Source organism: Buceros rhinoceros, unplaced genomic scaffold (assembly GCF_000710305.1).
Source record: "Buceros rhinoceros silvestris isolate BGI_N320 unplaced genomic scaffold, ASM71030v1 scaffold11502, whole genome shotgun sequence".
Lineage (NCBI taxonomy): Eukaryota > Metazoa > Chordata > Aves > Bucerotiformes > Bucerotidae > Buceros > Buceros rhinoceros.
In genome coordinates this window covers 1,221-17,703 of record NW_010400696.1, presented here as the reverse complement: position 1 = coordinate 17,703, position 16,483 = coordinate 1,221, and the positions used below count along the sequence as shown (strand labels likewise).

General features: G+C 39.2%; 1 protein-coding gene across 1 annotated transcript in view; it reads right to left on the bottom strand.

Annotated features, from left to right (window-relative positions):
• IQCE (IQ motif containing E) overlaps nucleotides 1–16,182 on the bottom strand; it is a gene marked incomplete at its 5' end in the record, with an annotated part of 21,752 nt that extends 5,570 nt beyond the window's left edge. Inside the window, 18 exons of the mRNA XM_010131978.1 lie at nucleotides 863–958; nucleotides 2,061–2,084; nucleotides 2,314–2,409; nucleotides 4,643–4,745; nucleotides 5,814–5,918; nucleotides 6,713–6,921; nucleotides 7,165–7,220; nucleotides 7,398–7,552; nucleotides 10,232–10,281; nucleotides 10,701–10,773; nucleotides 10,983–11,053; nucleotides 11,572–11,622; nucleotides 12,285–12,398; nucleotides 13,083–13,153; nucleotides 14,090–14,221; nucleotides 14,505–14,645; nucleotides 15,443–15,485; nucleotides 16,135–16,182. Of these exons, the coding sequence (XP_010130280.1) occupies nucleotides 863–958; nucleotides 2,061–2,084; nucleotides 2,314–2,409; nucleotides 4,643–4,745; nucleotides 5,814–5,918; nucleotides 6,713–6,921; nucleotides 7,165–7,220; nucleotides 7,398–7,552; nucleotides 10,232–10,281; nucleotides 10,701–10,773; nucleotides 10,983–11,053; nucleotides 11,572–11,622; nucleotides 12,285–12,398; nucleotides 13,083–13,153; nucleotides 14,090–14,221; nucleotides 14,505–14,645; nucleotides 15,443–15,485; nucleotides 16,135–16,182 (1,638 nt within the window). The remainder of the gene's footprint in view (nucleotides 1–862; nucleotides 959–2,060; nucleotides 2,085–2,313; nucleotides 2,410–4,642; nucleotides 4,746–5,813; nucleotides 5,919–6,712; nucleotides 6,922–7,164; nucleotides 7,221–7,397; nucleotides 7,553–10,231; nucleotides 10,282–10,700; nucleotides 10,774–10,982; nucleotides 11,054–11,571; nucleotides 11,623–12,284; nucleotides 12,399–13,082; nucleotides 13,154–14,089; nucleotides 14,222–14,504; nucleotides 14,646–15,442; nucleotides 15,486–16,134) is intronic.
• Nucleotides 16,183–16,483: the final 301 nt, after the last annotated feature.

Below are 16,483 nucleotides of genomic sequence, written 5' to 3'. Positions count from 1 at the left end.
CAGGAAATGCAAATCTGATCATTATACAAGCTTTGAAGCATCTGTATTCAATTAATGAAAGAGCAGATGCCTGCAAGGAAAGTTCATTTATTTTCCAGGAAGGAAACCTTTTGAAGTCAAAGGAGGCAAGGAAACCTTCACCATGGATAGATCTGCTTGTATCAGGCAAAAGCAATCAGACCTACTACACTGGGCCAGTTTACTAAAATAAAAGTGCAACCAGATGGACAACCTGGATGGAGAATTATAAACTAACTTCAGCCTGCTAAAGGTCCAAGAGATATTTATACAAGTTGGCAAATGATCTACAGAAACTAGATGTTTAATTGATAAGGAAATTGTTCCATATTCAGAACTGAGCAATCTGGAGTGAGTCTGATGTTGACAGGACACTAAGTCTTTGTTGAGCATGCCACATGCCAGACTCCTTTACTTTTCAATCCAATCACAGATGCTTTCCAAACTCTTATTTCTAAACTTCAGTGACAAAGGCTTGTCTATTACTACAATGATTCAGTAGTGAACACTTGAGAGCAAGTACAGTTTTTGATAGCACTTCAAATTAAAGAGTTACAGGATGCATTATTAGCTGATGGGAGAACCAGAACAAAAGAGGAGACCTAGTTACAGGCTATAATGCAGAGAACTTCAAGCTTTACTTCTAAGAAAAACTGAACTAAAGAAGATGGAAAGGGATGCTAGGGAATGAGCTTGGTACCCTTCTGGAATTATAGTGGTGCTGCCAACGAGTGCATTAAAACATCACCAGATGATGCAGAGAATTAAGTCTGGAAGTATAATGCTTTACACTGTAACCTAAACATAACGGGATGCCTGGATACCCACTGGCCCCAGCAATTACCTTGTTGTGAGATTTTGCATCACGAATCCCATCATTCAGTAACAGTTCCTGTCGAGCTAAATGTCCTCTGAAAGCTGCCTGAAGCATAACAACAGCCTAGCATGGAAAGAAAGAAGTAGATGTTAATCCTTTGAAAGATGGTGGCTATAAATCAAAACAAGAATCCAGAGGGAAAAGGCACATGGGGAAAATAACTTTTTTCTGTGCAATGGAAATTCTTTAATGTCTTGACATTTTCGTGTTTAAGGGACACATACATCCCCATTACTTCACAGGTACTCTGCTGCAATCCAGAGAATCCTCAGCCTGTGATAACGCATAGACACACACCTCCGTGGTTTAACTTCAACCTGGGAGGTGTTCATGACTGATCTTATCAAATGCAGTTAAGTTCTAGCTGCCAGCGCTAGCCTGTATTTCAAACAGAGCAACGTGCTCCTGTTCCCATATTAGACTCTGGCTGCCCAGCAGGCTCTGTGATGCTCTGGTATGATCAGAGATCAAGGCAAACCATTACGGTGATCGCGGTGAACATAAACTTCTCCTCTCAGAGATTTTACTGGATTCTCAACAAAAAGCATCTAGATGTAAAACAATGTTTGCACTGTATGGTTAGAATTTGTTCTGATTTCTAAAAGAAAGGGTTTTTAATATCCCAGAAGAAACAAATGTCAGATACTACACTGTGCTATTTGAAAAAACAGTTTAATCAAAAATCTTTGTGCAAAACATTTATCTGAAAGTGACAAGATTGTCAAAGCCAATTTCTCCATAATACTCAGAGAGGTTTCTTCTTAGCAAAGGCTTCAAATTCCTACTCCAAATCCTCCTGAAGACTCACAGTGAAAACAAAAGCAGTATTAGAATTACCTAATGTAGAAAAAAAACCTTTCCTGTCTGTTCGAACCAAATTTTGTTCAGACTTCCAGAAGTGTTCATCTTGCAGAAGGTACCAAGTACAGAAAACACAAGAATGAAAGGGGAACACTTTGACAAGATACATCAAATGAAACCAGGATGTCAGAAGGTAGATCATGAGCCAGCCTGAAGGACAAACACGGTCTTGGTACAACAGTTCATAATACAACCTCATAATACAACTAAACCTCTTTAAAAAGTTTTGTTTGTGCTTTGTAACAAAAATTAAATTGTTTAAAAATTAAATTGTTTACCATTTTACTGGGTGTCAAACACTCACCTCATCTACAGCAATTTCTTCTTTCTGAAATGAAAAATGCCCATATTAATGGCACAAATATATACATGTTTTACCTAATAAAGATTTTCCAAACTGTCCCCCCAAATTAAAACACACATAAGTACCTGTTCCACCTCCCCCTGAAAACTCAAACGCTGCTGCAGTTCCTGGAGGCCGGCAGCAGGTTACTGCTAAAACAAGAGTAAGATCCGGAGGGGGATGTCCTCACTGTTTCCTGGCAGGAGAACCTCACCTTGTTTTGGTACCTCCTCCACCGCCTCTGGATGATTTTGGCTGCTTGCTCCTTCCTGTGATCTTCTTTGCCTTTAACCATGTAGACTGGTGAAGACTGCAAAGGAGAGTCTTAAACTTAGTACACGAAAGACACAGGTTGGAATTCTGAGGGAAACAGGTTACAAATGATGCAGAAAAATCAGCACCAGAGCTGTTCAGCGCTCGTCCTGTCTGCAGAGTGGAAGGAAGTTGAAGAGGAAACTCTTAGTTCTGAATATTGCTCATGTTCAAACTCATCACCTAGATGACTGTTACAGTGAAACACATCCCTGTCCCCATTTTAGCTGTTAGTGGGGCACGTGAACAGAAGGGGTTTCAGTTACACATAGTCCTATTTTTCTATGTGTGGCTAAAGCACTAAGAGCTCCAATAGCAGAACCCACTGCTTTGTTCATCAGGAATGCTTTATATGTTATCGACAGACTGAGGACAAATGTCCGGATACCTATTTTGCAATTCTTCTCCAGGAGAGACTAGTGTTAATTAACTGGGGAGCTCTCTCATGTCATCCTGGCAATTGGCCCCAGAATCATCTCTTTAAGCTTACTGATGAGTTGGTCATCATAGCACACCAACAAGATGGAGAGCTTCTGTAAATCGGCATAACTCTGCTCTTCTATCTTCAAGACATTAATCAGAGGAAAAAGAAAGAAACCAAGAGCAAAACAAGATTTTGTTCCAGTTATTTCCCTAATTATCCCATACTAATTGTCATGCCTCACTTACCAGAAGTTAACTGCAATTTTAAAAGTAATTTGTTGGTGTAAAATTTTAAGAAAAGGAACAAGAGATTTTACAGACTCTGAAAAAAGCCCTCTTGATTCTGTGAAAAGGATTTATTTATAACCTAAAAACGCTGAGTTACAGGCTTAAGTTTAGCAAATGGATCATGTTATATTAAAAATGACAACCTACTATTAAAATGAAAAATTGGTAGGAACTTCGTGATAATTACAAATAATGGGAACATTTCAATAAATGGATGGTAACTTGCCAAGAATATATATAGTCTGCAGAGGAAAAAAAGGAACTGTTTGTTGGCTGTTTTTAAAGACTCAAGTTAGTTGGTATTCAAAACATCCTCTAGCATACAGCCTATAACATACAAAAAAGAATCTAAAGAATTGCCCAGTATATCAAAAACCAGAACCCTCTTCAGCTACTGGACATTTTTATTCCTATTTTTACTACCTGTATTTCAGGGCCTATTTATTTTTAAGTACATAGGATCTAAGTCCCCAGTAATGATTTTCGACTAGCTTTTCGTGAAATGAGATTTACATGACCAACTGCATCTGAAAGCACATCTGTCAGTGCCCATTCATCTCTACTGGCCAGTTACACCATTTGGCAGAGGGACAGATGATTGCAAAGTTATCGAGCTCAGTTATACTTCATGACATAACCCCAGCTGATTACAGAGCCCCATTCCAGACTGCACAGGATTAACAAATGCACAAATATATTTACTAGATGCTGGAAAATGCAGAAGTAAGAGATTATGAATACCTCAACTCCAGAAAACCTTCAATTCAAAGGGGATAAGGGTTTATTTTATTGTACTGACATCTTCCTTGATTCTTTACTCAAATACGGTGTCACACCAGCAGTGGACTTGAAAACAAACCCTCAGTTTTCATGGTGAGTGCTCTACATCCTATAAACCTTCCCATGAAGAACTACCTCACTTCCATCCAAACAGAAAGGCTAGTGAGTATTTTCTGACTGGACAGCACAAGTGCCCTAAATAATCACCGGAGCATCACAAAAATCATTGAAAAGGGGATTTTGGCTTTTTCCAGTCTGCCAGTAAGCACACTCACCTGTGTGTCCATCCTTTATCTAACTGCCAGCTCTTACAAGACCTCCCTCCCTCTACAAAATTGGCCTGAAATCAGCTACCAGGTTCAGATGTCATAAGAAGATAAAAGCAAAACCACAATTTTTTTTTTTTAAGTAAGGCAAAACCCCCAAACACTCAGAAATCTAAGCTTTTTGCAGCATTCCTCTGAATAAGAAAAGTGAGATGGTGAGGTAGGTAAAAGAACAGCTCCAAAAAAAAAAAAAAAAAAAAAAAAAAAAAAAAAAAAAAAAAAAAAAAAAAAAAAAAAGAAAAAAAAGAAAACCAACCCAAGTTGCAGTGGTAATTGTTGAAACAACTTACCCATAAATGCTGGGAATTAACCATCATTCCAAAGCTGTATGACAAGATTTAATGCCTCTCTGAAGAAACACCACTAGCAGCTATATATTAGTTAGATGAAAGGGAAAAAAACATGTGTCTGTACCTTGTGAAGCTTTTCCATTATATCTTCTGGCATTTGTTTCTTCTCCTCCTCCAATTTTGACTCCAGTTTCCACACTTTCTGTGTCAGGTTCTGGATCTCTTCGCTATGGTTGGAAAAGCAAAGATATTTATAGTTAGAAATTTCCAGTTGTTCCTGCAAATACTGAACCTGTTTCTTAAAATTTGGTTGTTTTGGTTTTTTTCAAAGGCCAAAAGCGGAAACTGCTCATGATAACACAATACATATTCTCATAGTAACAGACCCGTAACATCAATTCTCAAGTTGTGATAGCACAGCCTTATGTTAAATTTACAAAGTCCCAAGTTTACAAGGGTACCCTTGATACTATTCATATTGCACTAGATCTGCTACAGTTTCATATTTGTTAAAGTTCTTTCTTAGAAAGCAATAATGAAATAATTTCATTTTGCCCTCCTTGCACAGGATTATTATCAACAGTTACACAGAATACATGAAGTGGAATGACATATTGGCAATGGTCTAGAAGCAGAGGCTAAGGTAAAGAAATTACAGTTTTCTCTTAGAAAAAGTGTGTTGAAGTCCAACCAGGTATTTTTTTTTCATTTGTCTTATTTTTTATTACAATTTAATTCTCATTTTTACTATGCTACTTGATCTTCCACTTCATCTAAAACCTCTCTGTAGATTTCTTCCCCTAGTAACTTACTCCATCCCTCCAAAACAGTTCTGCCTAAACGAACCCCCAGCTTCTTGCACTTCAGATGAAGTCCTGTGGTGGATCACCAGTCGTCGTGAATAGTCCGGGCGGACAACGCGACAACAGCTTGTGTGCACAGCAAGCCTCTATTGAAATACAACTGCAACAACTGCCGCTGCTTCTCTTATCACATAGATTTATAGTTTCCAGTGGAGTGTTTTGCTTTACGTGCTTTACTTGGATTGGCTTCAAGTTCACTCTCCTGCCCAGAGATGAGCCGGCTCTCCAATCACCCATTGACGCAGCCTCTCTGTCTGCTCCTAAACAACACACCTCCTGCTGCTGACTGACAGCAGGCTAATTGGGCTTCTTCCTGGACCGGCCAGGGGTCACGCCCACAAAGTCCTACGGATTTTGAGCCACTTCAAAAGAGAATTATACTTTAACAGGTATTTTCTGGGTTCTGAAAGAATCTACTGTCCAGTACAATACCTTAAAGTCTGCTCTTCTGTACTCTTTTCTTCCATCTTATTCTGCCACTTCTGCAGCTCCAGCTCCACTTCAGCCTTAGCCTGCAGTAACTGCTTGATATCTGATCTACAAAGGTATAAGGAAATCTAAGCGATGCTTAAGATCTCCATACAACAAAGCAGTTATTTTGTGTTTAGACTTCTAAATACAACAGGTTTTCTTGAATGTGTAGAGTAACTATATGTCTTATTTTTCCCCTTAAACAAAATGCAGACAGACATTGTTCAGAAGCAAAGGGCCTCTTCACACGCTCCCATTCTGTGTTTTTGTTCAGAGGCAGCTGACACAGGAGGCAGAGTGTCTTATCAACACCACGTAGTTGTGTGCACATCTCCACCTCTGAGCAGATTAACCTGCCTGCCCCTATGCACTGACACACCAAATGAGTCCAAGCAATACAAACTGCAAACCAATTGCTCACTGGGGAGAAAAGAAGTCTCAGTGCATCATACGGCAGAAGGCAAAGCTCCAATGGAGAAAGTGGTGGATCCGGACAACAAAAGTGGAGAAAACAAGGAAAATTTTCAGAGCAAAATGCTTGCAAGAAGCGCTGCATAGTGACATATGATCTTTCAAAGGCTTTTCAGTGTGGTTGGCAGAAAAGTACGTCTTGAAAAATGCATTAACAAACAATCAGAATCTCTCAACTTTCCATCCTCTCACTGACTTTTTTCTGCAATGTAATTTTACAACTCTAGTAGGACTAGAACAAGCTTTTGAAACAAAAGCTGAAGGGACCCTCAGAATTTGTTTTCTTGCTGAAAACATGAAAGACTGATTATATCGTTTCATAAGGTGATAGGAAATTACAGAATTCACACCGACAAAAGAACAACGTCTCAGACAAGAGTCGCACTTACTCTTTATCGAGCAGGAGATTTTGAAGTGCCTTCCTATCACTCTTCAGTTTCTTCACCAGCCCTTGGAGGTGACGACATTCCTCAGCACGGTCTACCTGTTGAGAGGCTGTGTGATCCAGGTCTACAGGAGGCGAAGATGACTCAGCACGTAATGGTGGTGACTCGCTATCTGCTGAGGACACCCTGGTGCTCTCCACAGCACGTACTTTCTAAATAGGGTAAGTTTATACAAAAGAAAAAACAAAATTAAGCATGAAATTATTTTATTTAGGCCATGACAAAAGATCAGAAAAAAGAGAGAAAGGGCACATGGTACAGACGTAATCTGCATGTGTGAGCCAGAACGCACAAGGCTGATACACTGAAGGACTTAATGCCACCAGCCCCAGCCAGTGGTTCTGCATTTTCTGCATGAAGAGAGGTAAGACAGCCACATGATTATCACCACTTACTTTTTCTAGTTCCAAAATCCGCCTCACCAGCCTCTGTCTGCTCCACTCACTACAATCTAAACACAACAACAAAGCTTTAAACATGGAATTGTATCAGTGAGTCAACATCGTTCTTGCTTTTTGGAACTTCTGTTCCTACAAAAAGGCCTTCTAAAGACCTCTGAACCCAAACTTTGCAGCAATGAAAAAATGAAAATGGTCGCCCCTTGGCTCACCAAGTTTTCAGCACGTACTTTTTGTTTTATCTGAAGGAGAACTGCTCAGTACACGGTCTAGATCTTCTCTCAGCCTCCGGTTCTCATTCTGCAGCTCCTCCATGTTCCTGGATAGTCTCAGGACAGCAGCATTCAACGCCTTCAGGTGTTTTTGAGTATCTCCACCCTCTCTACTTGGAAACAGGGTCAAAACCAGAAAGTGAACTTGAAAGCAGAGAACAAAGCAGCAGCATTAAAGAAAGCTGAACAGCCTCACTATTCAAGTCAGCTGGCTAAGTTAACTGTCTCAGCATCCCCCAAAAGCATTTCTCAACATTCTTTACTTGAGGAGTTACTCACTCTTTAAGGAGAAAATGTGTAAAGACCACCTTGCTCAAAACTTCCATAATTGCTTTAATTTGCACCAAAGAAAAAAGATACTTTGAATCTTTGAAAGTTTATTACTTCTACTTCCTCCCTGCCTCTTCTTTATTAACGCCTAAACAAAGGTGCTGGTATGGGTTTTACTTAGTTGGATTTCTATTTGTTTTCTTAACCAACCTTATAATGCTTTACCAGTGCTCTGCAGACTGCTGATTTAAAAACATTTATCTTCAGCCAATTGGGAGACTCCTCTGAAAACTGTTCAGCACAGGGGGGCTACCCTGCATGCTGGGAATGGCTTTCTTTCACTCAACAGACAGAAAGAGACTGGGAGAGAGAGAGAGGGTTAGACATAGATGGAATAACTCTCCAATGAATCCAACACACAAGCGTATTTTCAGATAACTGTGAATGTTGCTCTAACGTAGAAGAAACTATTGCTGTGAAGTAAACCCCAGAGAAATTTGTTTCTTCATTTAAGATACATTTCAGTCAATGAGAGATTTGAAAGAGATTTGCAGAATACAGCTAACATTGACATGGTGGGAGTAAAAGGCATCAGGAAAGGGAAAGAAAACCTGCTATGTGTTATAACAGTTTCAATTTTTATTTGCTCTTTCAATTTTTCTAATAAAAAGGTGAAGAAATGTCAGCTTATAGACACACAAAGTTGAAGTTTGTTCACAAAGCAGATTTCTGCTGAGATGGAATACCTCTTTATTGCTATGAGAAAAAAAAAACAAACCACACTCCTGGAAACAAAGGTCTTAAGTAACTGATGGACCTACTTTTGGACAAATGCCACTGCCAATGACAACCACAGAACAGCTCGTGAAGGAATCTTACATCCCATCCCCTGGAGTGTAAGGGTACATGTAAGGTACAAAGCAAAGGGGGAGACAGTCTACAATTAGCATATCAGAGTGAAAAGTGGAATCTAATCTACCTTTTGGAAATTAAAAGGAAGTGAAGCCATAAGATCATCAAATGATCCTGTCCAGATGTCACAGATGACCATTCATACAGCTGTCCCAGGCAGGAGGGGAAAAAAAGTGAAACACAAAACCACAACATGCCACCAAAACCAGGACATGACAAAAATCATAACTGTACCACCAAGTGCCATGATTTCAGGCTCATCAAAACCTAAATGAAAGGCCTGCAGACCACAATGAGGATTTCAAAGGTTGCCTAGTTTCTAGCTACATGCTTCATGCATAAATGATCACATTTCAGCATTAACACTGAAAAAGAGAAGCTAAACGCCATTCACTTCAGCCAGAAATAACCTAGACAAGCATCATGAAAGAAACACTCCCCTACAACTCTTTCTATCTGCCAGAGTCCTGACCTTCAACATCCTTTATTATTGCAGTGCTCTGCCTCTCATGAAGAGACTGACAGTCACATAATGGAGAGAGACTGCCCTGACCATGGCTTTTTGAAGCTATGAATAAACGAGGACAATGAAGAGACCTGATGACTCACTTTTACCTATAAATAAATTAGGTGTGATGGCTTACAGCCTCGAGAGGCTCGTCATGGCACGCCTGAGCCAAAAGAGTACTTTTTTTTTAATAATAGTGACAAAACAAATTGCAGTTTTCAGTCGACGACAGACAGCGAATTAGGGAAACACAAGCAGCATACAGAATGACCTGTACAGAGTTCTCATATGTTTTGAGCAATCTAAATAATTACACCCCAAATTGAGACAGTTGCCTCTACTCAACACTAGGAGGGCAAGGATATTTTGAAGTGATGTGGTAACAAATTTTCCGATCCCACAAGACTATTATCCTCTTGTCAGTTCGAATAACGCTCACTTGCATAGAGACACTTTGAATTTGCTCTCTTACTGGAGCTCTGTCTTTTGCCTTTGTGGTTTTTTATTTCCTCTATAGGCTGTTCACCCTCACCACCGTGTACACACCTGCACACTAGTGACAAGCAGTAGTACAAGCTTCTCTGACAGTGTCTTACTAGTGCCACTCACAGATAGGTCACAAAAGCTATCCTGACCTGCAGATCAGTCTCTCTTCTACCACAGGAAAATGGTGTTTACTCCAAAATACCTTCTTAGCAGCACACACCTTTGAGCAAGGTGCAAAAGTGGCTCAAGAGTAAAATGTCAAACATCTAGCGAGTTTATTTCAATCACCAGTGACGCTGGAATAGGTGTCATTATAGGGGAAGATGGATTTTATTTAACAGAAATACATATTCAGAAGTTTAATGTACTTTTTAAATAGCTTTACTATTTTTTCCCCATATCTACAAAATGATCTGTCGACAAGAAAAAAGAAAATTGTGACTAGGACATATGTCAAAGCTGTGAAGCCAACCAACACAGTACCAAAAAGCAAATCCAACAATCTGAACAACAAAGTAAATTCTTCCCATGCAGTTGTTTCCCATCAGTTGAAGTGCTAGGAGTGATACAGCAAACACACATACCCAAACATTTGCCTCAAAAGAATTAAACATACTTTTTCCTCAGAGTCTCAGATTTTGTCAGGAGGAGTTGGAGACGATGAACCTGTGAAATATGAAATATAGATTTCATTACGGAGCTGACATTCCCACTGCAACGCATTTGTCCATTTGGCAAAAATCAGAAGACGACTCTTTGGCCAGAAGCAATGATGCCCTCACTGAAAATCAGGCTACTGTTATACTGGCTTTCATCTAGACACTAAACTTATGGATATACATTACTTCCTTTATTTCCCCTTTTTTGATTAACACACTCAACTTATCGAGGAAAAAACTCCAACTACACATAGTGAAAAACCTTACGAAAATATCTACGAAAATCTGATTCCAACCCATCAAAAACATTCCATATAATCATAGAATCAGTTCGGTTGGAAGAGACCTTTAAGACTATCAAGTCCAACCACTAACTTCCGTTCAACAACTCCCCTGCTCCGACGCTGAAGGACCTGTCAGATGTACCTCTTCATAGTAGGTTTCCATAGCTATCCTTGTTTCTTCCAAATTAGTGGTCTTCATGTTTGCCTGAAATTTGCTGAAAAAATAATCCAGTCAGACCAGCAAAGACACTGCAACATCTGTCAGTTTACAGTTTCTGGGTGGGTGGTTTATCATTGCTAATAAGTTCTCAGTGTTTATTAAAATGTCTTAAAGAATAGAAGAACAGAGATGAAAAATATCATGGATTTCAAATTCTCTTTATTATCTCATCCATACAAGCCTCTATCTCCCCCAAAGTCATACTTAATAGCGTTATCTTTCTCCTTGCACTGTTGTTCTAGCTTGAGAATCTTCTGCTTTAATGCGCTAACCACCTACAAGAAGAACAAAGAGCTCATGAGTCCCAGAATAATCCATTTCTTCACTGAAGTTCTATTTCTCCATAATCTTGCCCTGTTTTTACAAGTTGTACCTAAACAGACATACTTATTCCTACATACTTCAGTACTTGGTAAATCATGCTCATGTCTGCTACCCTGTGACAAAGAGAACACTAATGAAATGAGAACCCTAACGTATCTGTGGTAACATAACCAGCTTAATAATATTTATACACAATCATTAAATAAAACCAACTCTGCCCATTACCCTGCTAAATTCAAAGCAGCAAATAGAGAGAATGCTCCCTGACTAGATTCAGGACAATGACAAAGAAGTTTCCCTAAAATAATGTCCATTCCAGATCTTTGTTACTGGTTTCTTACCTGACTATAGAAATAATGATTACATGCTTATTCTTTCTTACTTGATTTTAATTAATCAGTGTTGTTTTAGCTTGGTAAGAAGGGAAAAAAAGAAAAATGAAAGCAAATAGTAATGAGGAAGCTATTACCAATCCGTTGTCAGTCATCTTTTCCGACAAGGTTCGTGCCAGCTCAGAGCCCTACAAGAAAAGACACACAAAGCAAATGACCAGCCTTGCTACTTTACTCACTGCTGCTGGCTCTTTCCACAGAATTTTCTAACCTGCTCATCTCCACTGTCATTTCACAGACCAGCAGCTTAAGTTCTGAAGTCTCTATGCTCATTGTTTTGAATTAGCACACTTCTCCCAAGATGCAGAGCTGCACACAGCAAGTGACAGCCACAAGGAATTCAGTGAAATTCAGGTTTTCTATGACTCTAAATGCCGCTCAGGCTCATGAGTCTGACAATAAGGCTCATCTGTTGCTTCCTAGTTCAGGTCTCAGGACCACATGCATCAGTCACCATGCAAGAAGATGACCCCCTTCTAGTCTCAGGCAAAATATTCACAAAATGGGACTATAAAGAGACAGCATCTTAATTTTATCTTCCGAATCTGAAAGACTTTTGCTAAATAAATGTATTTGCATGTCACGCCATGATCTTTCTTTGAAGGAGAACTGGTGAGCTGAGATAGACAAACCAGAAATCCCTTTGCACCAAACTACAACCTCTCATATTCAAGTTCATCCTTCCCAGGAGCAAACACACTACAGACTCCTGAAATCTAGAGAAACAAGAAGAGGATCATACTGCTCAGCACTCTTTTGCCCCACTTTTGTCCCCCCAAGAGACAGTCACCCTGAAAGGATCCAACAGTTGTTCAATCTGTTTATCCTTTCTATTGTTGTCCTCCTCTAGTCGACGGAGCTTAGTTTTCATTCGATCTCCCTCCTTTTTCTGAGCTTGTATTGTCTAAAAGGGGAGGGAAATCATAGGCACATTTCAGCAATGGAAACACGCCGAGTTTTCATCTGGAAACACCTTTTGATGTCAATAACAATCCAATTACAATGGTGAGAATGAAGCAAAAGAAAATAGAGAGAGACCATCACACTGGCCCAGGGCTGACAGACAACGGAGGTGACAGGGCAAAGATAAAAGGAAAAGGTTTAACAGAAAGGCAACCTTACACAAATGATCTACAACAGCCGAGACATTTGTCTACAGGTATCCCTAGTGTCCAACATGCCCAGTCCTCAACTTTCATACACTGCTCTAAACTCAAATGACATTTGTTAAAATGTGATGTGTAATAGCTGGGAAGGGGGGGGGGGCGGGGAAAAAAAAAAAGGAGGTGGAAGGACTAAGAAACTAAATGAACCTTTTCAGCATCCAGCTAGGGCCATGGCTGGGGTTCAGGACTGGGTATACTTCAAGGCTTCCTCATCCAGCACTCAGAAGTATCTATCACACCATAAGAACAATGGAATTCCCTTAAACAGACACAAGTTTAGTTTAGCCTTACATTAAAAAAGAAAAATCTGGTGGATGTCCCAGTTGCAGAAACTGAAGTATTCTGAACCAATAAGGCCTGGACATCTACAGGTGGATGGAGCAATGCTATGACTTTCTACCTAAGTATCAGAGAGACGGTACCTTTTTCAGTTCTATAATTTCATCATACATATCTTCTTTTTCTTTGTAGTCTGGAGTTCCAGGAATGTATCCTACAGAGAAAGGTATGCAAGATAAGCTCATCTGAAAGAGATTTTTAACTAACCAGAAACCTTACAGTTAAAGGAAAATACCTAGAACAGCACCAGATTGGAAAGTAGGCTTTTTTTGAAGAAGAAGAGAAATCAGCAATTAAATTTAGAAATGGAAATGTATTAAACTTCTGCTAGATTATACAGCAAATTTATCCTAATTACTTCTCTTTGGTACTATATTACAATATCCATCTCAGCAAAGAGACATACTTCACAGAAGACAGCAGCCTTCTCATCTCAACAAATCTTTACTCAAGATTTCTAAAAGATGTCCAGAAAACATTTCTGTATTTATACCTAATGTGTAAAAGTCTACAATTCATAAAGTAGCCAGAAACTGTGTATTATTAGGAACAGTATAGGTGTCATTTTAAATGGAAGTGGGATTTTTAAGTTTACTTCTCCTTTAAGAAAACCAGGATAGAAGTTTTAATTTTTTCTCTTCTCATAAAACTCAATTGATTTTAATATCACAACCATACGATAAAATACTTTCTAGAGAAGAAGTAAAAGGAGTCAATTACATTGAGTTTCAGGCAAGCAGATGGTTTCTATCAATGGTTCCTAAACTATGTTTTGCAAAGTCACAAGAAATTGTCCACAGCTGGCCCATTGAGCCACAGGATATTTACAACGTTTTCAGCTGCGGCAATTTGCAGGAAGTTCTGAAAGCTAATAATGATTTCATTGCTTAAAAAAATTTGGAAACCCCTGTCTTATCCAATTTAGAAATCTTAAAAAGTACCTCATGGAGCATGTCTTAACATGTGTATTTTAATACAGGCTCAACTGAAATGGCTCTTGCATTACTAAAACTAAGATTTTAAGCAGTGTGTGTTTTTACGTGGAAAAAAGATCATTAACTTTTATCTACCACAGCATTACATAGTTTACCATTGCTAGAAGAACGAGAATGTTTTGGCTTCTTCATTCCTAGAGCTTCCTTCAAATATTCTGGAGTGCTACTAGAAACATTAGTTCGCATATGCCCCATGTCAACATCTGATTTCAGAGGATGGCTCATTCCTGGAACAAAAAAAATGCAAAAATCAGGGATAATTGTGAATTAAATTAGAGGATTTATTCTGAGCAAATGCAACATAGAAAGCTCCAGATGCTGTTAATTATTCCCTCTATAAATTCCAGTGCTCAACATCAGATAATTCCAACCACCCAAATAAATAATAGTGAGATGGCTTCCTATGTAGCCTATAATCAAGTACAAATCTGTTTTTCAAGAGTTTATATGTTAAGCTGTGCACAATGCTGAATTTTATCCATACATGCAGATGAAGTTTCTATACTATACCTTCTTTCAGGGATCCCAGCCACATCTGCCTCGGGATTTTTACTGCTACCCTCTCGAGATGTGCAGTGCCTGTTCCCTGCAGAGAATGGCAAACTGCAGCTTTTTTAGGATACAGTTGTATGCTAGAGCTATAGGGAGACTCTGTAACAAAAGAAAATACCTCAATGTTGCCTTAAAAAGCTCAAGGTCTCAAAAATGCTTTGTCTTGCGAGTCAAGGTTCCTAGACACAGTCCTATAACTTATAAAAACAGAATTTAACAGCATACTTCATACCGGCTTATAGGCAGCAAAGGGACATTCACCTAAGAAAAAAAAAAAAAAAAATCGCAAAAAATAAAATCCAATACCAGAAAATGAAGAGGCTTAGAAAGAGACACAGTGACAGCAATATGACTCAACGCACAGTTTGGATAGGCCTCCCTAAAATATCTGCACATCTAAATTCATACACTAAATTGACCATCCATGAATGCACACACAAAGGTCCTATCAATGAGAAAAATCCCTTGGCTAAACAGAGGTAACTCTATAGCTACTGATCCACTGTGATTTCCTCACAGTAATCAGAGAACAGACAACAACCAAAACAACAAACACAGATGTCCACTCGTTGGTGGGTAGCTCCAGTAATTCTAGATTCTTTCTACACAGCAAGTATCAGCATTTCTCCAAAAAGACACTCCAAATGCTTGCCCTTAGAAGGGGGCAGTTTATGCTGCAGATCCAAGAATTACAACTGCCCCATAAACTTCACTGTTTAGCCCGCAGAAGTCTAACATTGCGGTTACAGAACAAATCTCAGATACGTGGGCTTTGCACACACCAGTGACTTCAGAGAACAAGATGTTGTTTCAAGTAAATCTTCCAGTTCCTGTGTCCCACAAATCAGTCTTGTTCCACAATAACGGGAAAAGAAATAAAAATTTCGGAAACTTACTTGGTGACTTTGGAGGCTTGTGAAAAATTTTCTTCTTTAATTTCTGGAAGACAGATATAATTTTTGTATGTATTTAAAAGACTCCACTCTTTGAAGAGTTCAGCATATAATTCCAAAAGTGGCTTCAATCTCCATTTTGTGTTGAGATCATTTGTTCTAATAATACAAAAATCTTCTGCTGTTTCTATAGAAAATACAACTATAGCATTAAGTATACATAGATTTGGCCACAGCAACAGTCACCAGAATTAAGGTGGTACCTCCTGGAGTTTTATGCTGCAGGTAAAAAACAGCCTATTCTTGCACAGAACACTAAGACCTTCCCTATCAGTATTAAATAGGGGCAGCAGCAAGATGATCATGGAGCAGAGGCTGATCTGTAGAACCATTTAGCTAAAGGACAGACTTGGTCAATTCCATGAAAACTCCGTAAAAGGATTACTTGGGCCTGTAACGCGAATGAACAACGAAATGAAGCCACACATCATTTGCAGCCCCAGTGCTGAGAATTGAGAAGCCAGAATTACATCTGCAACCGAAGGATGTTTTTGAATTAATCTATGTTGCGATAATGTTAGCTCTCCTCTCCAAAGGGTGTCTGATTGACCGAGAGGCATCACACAGGCATAGTGAGTGCAGGCTAAGAGGCCTTTTAAGGCATTAGTCCAGAGCGCACCATTAATAAAACTCACCATTTCTGTAGCTGATTCACCGGCTATCACAGACAGGCTGTCATCTCCCTGGGGAACAGAGACATTAACTGTGACATCTGCTACTAAATAATTGCTTATAATACACATCCGGAAAAACTTAGGCCCTTTTACTATTGCGATGAAGTTTGAGTGCAATAAATTCAAATGGTAAATTGGTGAAATGGTTGGACTCTGTGATCTTAAAGGTCTTCTAAGAAAGACCATTCTGTGTCACCACTGCTGCAAAAATCAGCATCATTTGTTCTAACACAAACATTCTGTGTGATATAATACGAGTCACTTCAGACTCGAGCCTCAGAGATTTCTGCATTTCAGTTGCAACTGCTGA